The sequence below is a fragment of the Mastomys coucha genome, unplaced genomic scaffold (genome assembly GCF_008632895.1).
Source record: "Mastomys coucha isolate ucsf_1 unplaced genomic scaffold, UCSF_Mcou_1 pScaffold23, whole genome shotgun sequence".
In the NCBI taxonomy this organism is placed as follows: Eukaryota; Metazoa; Chordata; class Mammalia; order Rodentia; family Muridae; genus Mastomys; species Mastomys coucha.
The window spans coordinates 15,705,817-15,714,363 of NW_022196906.1; the positions used below are offsets into that span (position 1 = coordinate 15,705,817).

Here is an 8,547-nt window from a genome sequence, read left to right on the forward strand (position 1 = left end):
AAATCCACCTGCCTCTGCCTCCCAAGTGCTGGGATTAAAGGCGTGCGCCACCACCGCCCGGCCTCTTTCTTTCTTTCTTTCTTTCTTCCCTTCCTTCTCTTTCTTTCCTTCTTTTGTTCTTCTTTCTTAAATAATAGTGTTTGATGAGGCCCAGGGCTGAACACATGCTCAGCAACAGTTTTACTACTTAGCTACACTCCTAGAATAGCTGTAGTATTTACTACTTGGCTCTTCTGTAGAGAAATGTGGTCACTCGAGGATTCTTTCAAGTCCTAGCACATTGGTCAGGAACAGGAACTCTGATGAGATTCACCAGAGTTGATTTCACTGTTGAATAAGATTCTTAATCTCCCTCATCAAATTGGTGACAGAATGACTAAATGTGTGCATGTGTGTGTGTGTCTGTCTGTCTGTCTGTCTGTCTCATGGCAGAAATGAGGGGTTTGTGGTATGGATAGATTGAAATTTTTTGTAGGGAGCAACACAGACCGTCTTGAAAGTCTTCCTGTCATGGGGAATTTGTTTATGCCCTGTGCAGCTGTCCCTTGTCACCCTAGACTCTTGTTCCTTGGCCACAGAACTTGAAATGATCAGACTCTGACACCCAGACTGGTGTCCTCAGCATTGTTCAAACCGCTGTGCTCAGGACCCAATCTTCGTGCTCTGTTTGACACCCACTGGACCTCACCAGACAAGGAAGGTTACTATCCACTACCACAGCGCCTCCTAGAGACTCTGGAGAAGGGAATCAATTCTGGTCTGAGGGACTGATGGTAACCAGCACATCCAGCTCACCCCTGTGTGTGTGTGTGTGTGTGAGTGAGTGTGTGTGTGAGTGAGTGTGTGTGCGCGCGCGCGCGTGTGCGTGTGCGTGACACAGGGAGCCGGTATGATGTTACTGTTGGTGTGCATGCAGAGGCATGTATTTGCATGGAAACGAGGAGGACATAGAGTCCTGCTCTATCACCCTGCCTTATTTCCTTGACACTGAACCCAGCCAGCTGGGGTTACAGGCATACATGTGACCATACCTGACTTCTCACATGGGTGCTAAGGATTTGAGCTCAGGTCCTTATGCTATTGCAGCAAGTGATCTTAACCACTGAACTGTCTCACCACTTTTACCTCCCTGTTTTTGTGTATGTGTTTTTGGTTTGTTTCTTTGAGACAAGGTCTATGTTGCCTTAGCTGACCTGGAATTCATTATGTAGACCAGGCTAGCCTCGAATCACATCTACTACCATGCTTAGCCTTCTCCTCTCCATTTAAAAAAAAAAAAAAGTTTTTTGAGATAGGATCTCACTCTGCAATCCACAATAGCATGGTATGCAGCTCAGGCTGACCTTGAACTCACTTCAGTCGTCCTGTCTTAGCTTCCCAAATGGGGAAGTGAGCCACTGCCTGAGTCCTGAGTCCTTTCTTGCCTTGTCTTATCCTGTATCTTTCTGCTGCACATTTCATAGCCTGAGGCAGTTATGGAGAAGGCTGGGGTGGTTTGTGGCAAATAACACCCTGGAGCTTTTCTGAAACCTGGGGCTGCAAGCTCCTGCTGTAGCTCTCTCACCAATTGCTGCATTGACATTGCCAGGGGATATTTACCTGACCAGTAGCGGGCCTGAGGTTATAGGGACACTTTAAGGCTACCGACTCATCCAGGCTTCAACTGCTCCTTAGAGGACCCTTGCTCTGCAGCTCCATCTTACGGTGTGGGATGTCTTCTCCATCTAGCCACAGGATTGATTGCCTGGGCCCATCTCTGGAAGAGAGTTGGGAGATGAGAAGGCTAGGATGTGCAAAGACCAGACTGAGCCTAGAGGGCTGGGTGTGCTGTGTCGAGGAGGGATGCTGTACAAAGCTGGGGCTCTTCAAAAGGAACATTTTGTTGTTTGCTTTTGTTTTATTTTTTTAGTTCTGGAGATGGAACCCAGGATTTTGCATGTGCCAGCCAAATACTTCACAGCCAAGTTTGTACTCCAGGCCTCCTAAAACAGGATTTGAAAAGCAGGGGACTGTGGTGTTAGTTTGCATGGGTGCATCAGAAAGGTTCCTGGTGCTTTCTTTCAAGAGGAGAGGCCTGAGGGGCCAGCTGTGATGATCAGAAAATGCAGACTCCTTTATCAGTGCCCCAGTCCTGCCCCTGTTACCACCCACCACAGGTGCTAGTGCTATAGCTGCCTGCTTGGAGCACATAGGGCAACTGGGCATCCCAGGATCTTATCAGCCAGACCTAGCCCAAAGATCACCTTCTACTCTACAAGGGGTATAGTCCCAGGCACTAAGTCTGGGTCCCTGTGTTTGGGCCAGTGGACAACCATCATAATCTCAGACAGACCCTGCTCCTAGGAGGTGACACCTACTCCCAGAGCCTGACTCTTCCATGAGCTAGACAGAACAACAGGGTAGCCATGGCCCCTGTAAGTACTGCAGGTCCCCATGCACTGTACTATCAGATAGGGCTCAATTTTCTTTACTGAAGTGACAGCCCCTTAAACTAACATGAACCATTTTAAAGTACAATTCAGTAGCATTGAGCTTATTTGGTGTTAAGTAACTATGACCTTTAGCTATCTCCAAAACCCTGTCATCACCCCAAAGGAAACCCCACACCAGGAAACTCTTGCTCTCCTACTGCCTTCTTGGAGCCCTGGCAACTAACTGAAAGTCTATCCCAGCCACTTTGGGTACACCCTTCCTACTGTTTGACTAAATGCAGTACTTACCACACAACCTTTGTGGCTGGCCCCTTCTTTTGACATAGTATTTCTGGTAGTGTTCCAGGTTGTAGCAAGTCTTGACTTTGTTTCTCTCTGTGCTTAAATAATACCATTATCTGATTTTGTTTATCTGTTCATCAGTCGATGGCATTTGAGTTGAGTCTAGTTTTGACTATTGGGAATAGTCCTCTGTCTCTCTTTCTCTTTCTATGGATGGATGGATGGATACTTTCCTTCTAACTCTGATTTCCCTGCCTCCACCTCCCAAAGGTTTTTTTTACATCTGCATACCATTCCTACTGTTTTATGTTGTCCTGGGAATGGAGGGAGTCTAGGGCTTCCTGCTTTTTGCCAACTAAGCCCCAGCAGCAGCATGTTCTTTTCTTTCTTTGAGATCTTGCTCCAGGTTAGCTAGGACATGGCAAGCCTCTTGGCCTCAGCCTCCTGACTGACTGGACTGTTAGACCAGCCGCCGTACCTGACAGTTTGCATACAAGTATTTGTTTGAAGCCTTGCCTGCCCTGCTTTGTGGGGACACACGTGGGCATGGAGTTGCTGTGTCAGATGGCCACTTGGCCACATCTCTCCAGTCACTTGCTTCATGCTACTGTTAATTTAGGGACATTTTGTAGACACTGAGCAGTGACATCTCAGGGTTGTTGCGGTTATTTATTTTCATTTTTGTTTTGTTGTGTTTTGTTTGTTTATTGCTGTGATAGACTCTAGGGCTTTGTGCTTGCCAGGTAAGTGCTCTGCCATTTTTTTTTTTTTTTTTTTTTTTTTTTTTTTTTTTTTTTTTTTTTTTTTTTTTTTTAAATCAGGGCCTCAATGTGTACCTCAGGCTGGCCTGGAATTCAAAAATCAAAACTGTCCTATTTTCAGGTGTTAGACTTCTAAGGGACAAGTATGTACTTGGGTTATTTTGTTTATTTTGTTTTTGAGATGGAATCTTGTTATGTGGCTTAGGCTAGTCCTAAATTTCTAGGTCCAAGTGGGTATGCTTCAGCCTTTCTGTGAACTTACAATTTTTAAATTATAATTTTGTAAAGATTTATTTTATTTATATGAGTACACTATAGCTGTCTTCAGACACACTAGAAGAGGGCATTGGAATCCATTACAGATGGTTGTGAGCCACCATGTGGTTGCTGGGAATTGATCTCAGGACCTGTTCTGGAAGAACAGTCAGTGCTCTTAACCTCTGAGCCATCTATCTAGCCCTGCTTGCTTCTTTCTTTCTTTCACTCTATTTTGGCTCCTCACTATGCTTGGAAACATCTTCTGCCATATTTTTACCAGCATCCCATTTTGCTACTTATTTGGTGAGCCATGTGAGAGCAGTCATAATGGTCCAGTAAGCTCACTGATTGCTGCATTCAGGATTGTAGGAATATTGGTGTTCTGGGGCTGTAGCTATAGCTAAGTTGGTGGATACCCACCTAACATGCACGAAGTCCTGAGCTCTATCCCAGTACCACATAAACCAAGCACACAGGTATATACCTGTGATCCCAGCAGTTGGTGGGATGAAAGGCCAGAGTTTAAGGTCATCCTCAGCTGCACAGTTACAGGTAAGCCTGGACTACTCAAGACCCTGTCTCAAAAAGGCATGAGGCAATATTCTTGGAAGCCCACAAAACCAGTGTCTCATTTCACACCCTCCATGTGGTGTAATAGAGCTAGGCCTGGTCTACTGGGCCCTTAAATGGCTGTCTTTCCTGTTATCTTCTTCATTCTACCATAGCTGTCAGTAGTTCTCTCACTTGATATTGACCATTCCTCAGGATGGCTCTGCCCATGTTCTCAGCATCTGTCTTAGTTCATATGGGGACAGGATGTCTCTGGTGCCCAGGCCTTCTCCTGGGAACATGTTTTCTTCACCTACTTACTAGACACTGAGCTCCTGGGGAGCTCTCCCTTAGCTCTCCTTTATTAGAGAGACATAGGCAGGCACAATACCCACAGAACTTCAAAGTGGTTATGAGGCATTTCCGAAGAATCTAGAGATGCCAGAAGGATGGGGACAGAGACAGCTAAAGCACGGTAGTCACTAGGACTCTGTTATTCATGCCATCACCCACTCTCTTTTGCAGATGAAGATGTGTGTGTGTTCAAGTGCTCAGTGTCCCGAGAGACAGAGTGCAGCCGTGTGGGCAGACAGTCCTTCATCATCACACTGGGCTGCAACAGCGTCCTTATCCAGTTCGCCACACCCCATGGTATGTGTTTTGGCCCTGCGCTAAAGCCCAGGAGATGGAGGAATGGTCATTTAATAAAAGTGTCATCATACAAACATGAGGACCTGAGCTCAGTCCTTAGCACCACATGAAAAGTATAGTATACTTGTAATCTCAGAGGGAGGGAGATGGAGACAGGTGAATCTCCATAGTTCACTGACCATCAGGCCTTGCTATCAGAGCTCCAGGCTAGAGAGAGAGAGACTGCCTCAAAAAACAAAGTGGGGGATTCCTAAGGAATGATACCCTCCACCTAGAAGTGACATCTTGCCTCTACTCCACATGCACAGGTAACACACACACTGTGCACTTGCATATGCCCAATACCTTGGTATACACTTGTAGCCCCAGATGCTGAGGAGGCTGAGGCAGAAGGAAGGATCCCTGCCTAAAGATAAAAGTAAGTTATAGTTTATAGTCATGGCTAGGTATGGTGGCACATGTTCATCATCTCAGCTTCTCAGAAAGCTAGGATATGAGGATCACTTGAGCACAAGAGTTTGAAACCAACCTGAGCAGCTTCATAGCAAGACCCTTGCTCTAAACAAGAAGGAAAAAGCAGCCCCATGAAGAGACTTTTAAACATATGCCCTGCACTAGTACCTCACTGGCTGCTGTGAATCCTCTGGGTCTCAGTTCTTTCTCTCCGAAAGGGCCTACCTGACTCTCTTGCCATACCTAAGCCTTCCAGAAAGCTGGTTGAATTAAGCCTGAGGCCAGCTTTTCCAGCTGTGTCTAACCTTGGGCAGACTGTAGGTTGGACCATAAGGGAGGGGTAAAAGGTAGGTAGAGGTTTTGCTCTCATTAGAGAAGCTGCTGGGGGCTCTGATCAGGCCTGTCATTAGGCATGAGAAGGATACATGAAGTTGCTCAGGATGGCTTGTTGAAGTCCTGGTGAGCAAAGCTCTGAGGCCTTGAGCTTTTGAAAGCAATGGCCAGGCCTGTAACTGTCGTGTGACAGACAGGTCTTGGTCTGTGGAATGCTTGGTGAGCCTGGTGGCTGTTGCAGGGGCTTCACTGTCTGAGCAAGAGAGGTCACCTGTGCATCTAGTAGAGCTGTTGCAATGTGTAGATCAGGCTGCCCTGTTGCCTTATCACCTACACAAGCATCCTCAGACTTTCTGTTCCTTTTCATTTCTCTTGCCCTTCTTCTCCCCTTTGTTTCGCTTCCTTGTAATCCTAACACTTAGGGAATTGAGGCAGAAATACCAGGAGCATAAGGTTAACTTCAATTATGTACAAATCTGAAGAAAGCCTGTGTGCATGAGATACTGTCCAAGAAAATTGAATTGTTTCAAATTTGAGGAACTAGAATGTAGCTCAGTGGGTTAGCCCTTCCCTGACATGTGTGAAGTCCTAGCTTCATCTCCAGCCAGCACTGCCTGCAATCTTAGTACTCGGGAAGTGGAGGCAGAAAGACCAAGAGTTCGTCATCTTCAGCTTCATAGCAAGTTCATCGCCAGCCTGGGTTACACATCTGTCAATTTTAAAAAATATTTTTATTAGACACAAGAATTGTACACATGTGTGGCCTGAGCTAAATAAACACAGCTCTACATGTATAGGACAGCATAGCTCATGGAAGGGACACTCAGGGATAGTTGAGTCATTTCAGGAACATCTTAGAATGTATTCCTAATAGAGAAGAAGGGTCTGCCAGAATCCCAATTCATTGTTGACTTGTTTAATTTGTATGCATGGGTGTGAATGTAAGTGTGCTTGAGTCACGGTACATGTGTGGATGTGAGTTCTCACCTTCTGCCTTACTGTTTACCACTGAGCACACCAGGTTAGCTGATCCACAGGTTTTGGGGAATTTTCTCATCTCTACATTTAAAGTAAGAAACAATGCTATTACATCAGGTTTTTATGTGGCTTTGGGGGTTCTGAACTTAGGTCTTCATTCTTGCATGGGAAGCACTTTACCCACCAAGCAATACTCCCAGTCTCCAAATTCATTGTCCAAGGTCTGGAGAGGTGATTTAACAATAGTTTGCGGCACAACTTGATAACCTGAATTCAGTCCCTAGAAACCACACAAAGGTAGAAGGAAGGATCACCTCTATACACTGTCCTTTGACTCTGTATCCATGCATGGTCTGTCTTCTCACACATGACATACATAGTAATAAGGAAAAGCTTTGGGTTTGCGGTTTTGTGTGTGGAAGGGGTTGTTTTGATTTTTGTTGGTTGTTTTGTTTTTCTTTTTTTTTTTTTGAGGCAGGGTTTCTCTGTATAGCCCAGGCGGGCCTCCAACTGGATCTCAGTTTGCCTTTGCCTCTACAGTGCTGAGATTCAAGAAGTGTGCCACCCAGCTAAAGATGTATTGGAGATACTATCATCAGGGACTACCACCCACAGTTAGATTATAGATTTGGAGCTAGGGGCAGGAGATGGCTCAGCAGGTAAGAGCACTGGGCTGCTCTTTCAGGGGACTACAGTTCTCGTTCCCACACAGTACCCACACATCAGCTTACAACTATGTGTAACTCCAGTTTGAGAGGATCTGAAACCTGTTTTTGGCTTCTGTGTGCACCAAATACATATTATATATACAGACAAAACATGCATACACATAAAATAAACTGGGGGGAGGGCTCCTTCTCATTAAGAGTTCTTTCTGAGGACCCAAGTTCAATTCCCATTGTCTACACAGCAGCTCACAACTGTGTTATCCAGTTCCAGAGGATTCAAAGCCCTCTCAGGGACCCCTCTGAGGAGTATAGACGTATATGCAGCCAAAACAACCCATAGACAGATAAATAAGTAAATAAATAAACAAATGAATAAGTAAACAGGTAAGTATATAAATAATCTTAGAGGTAATGTGATAATGTGGCCCGTGTATATGGCCTGGGAGCTAGTCAGTACACAGTCTCAGGGAGTCTTAACACGTCGAGGAAGGCTTTGCTACAGGAGTGGCCCAACTTGTGTAGAGGAGGTAGAGTGGAGATGGCATGTCATTGTAGTCCAGGATAGCCTTGAAGTTGCAGTCCTCCTGCCGTAACCTCAGTGCTGGGACTTCAATCACATCTAGCTGGCTTTTTTTTTTTTTAAAGATTTGTTATTTTATGTATATGAGTACATTGTCGCTCTTTTCAGACACATCAGAGGAAGGCATCAGATCCCATTACAGATGGTTGTGAACTACCATGTGGTTGCTGGGAATTGAACTCAGGACCTCTGGAAGAGCAGCCAGTACTCTTAACCACTGAGCCAACTCTTCAGCCTGCCTAGCTGGTTTTTAACTTAACTATTAGTTTATTTGCATATGTCAGTATACATGATGTGTGGAGATGTATGTTTTTGTATGTATGGGAGTACACACATTATGGTGCCATGTGCACGTATAAATATGGAAACCAGAACCCTTCATTCACGTCATTGACTGAGAGAGGGCCTCTCGCTTAAACCCAGAGCTCATCAGCTATGCTGGGCAAGCTGGCCAGTATGGAAGAAGGAGTCCATCTTCATCTCTTGTGCATTGGTATTACAGCTGGGCTAACACAAGCATTAATGTGAGTTTTAGAGATCTGGACTCAGACCTGACACTTGTCTAGTTCTTTTTCTTTTCTTTTCTTTTTTTTTTTTTTTTT

At 45.2% G+C, this 8,547-nt stretch overlaps 1 protein-coding gene across 3 annotated transcripts in view; it reads left to right on the forward strand.

Moving 5' to 3' along the window:
• Positions 1-8,547, forward strand: part of Carm1 (coactivator associated arginine methyltransferase 1) — a 44,005-nt gene that overhangs the window by 18,462 nt on the left and 16,996 nt on the right. For all 3 annotated transcript variants that reach the window (XM_031343378.1, XM_031343380.1, XM_031343379.1), the window contains exon 2: positions 4,808-4,933. In XM_031343378.1, coding sequence (XP_031199238.1) covers positions 4,808-4,933 — 126 coding nt within the window. The remainder of the gene's footprint in view (positions 1-4,807; positions 4,934-8,547) is intronic.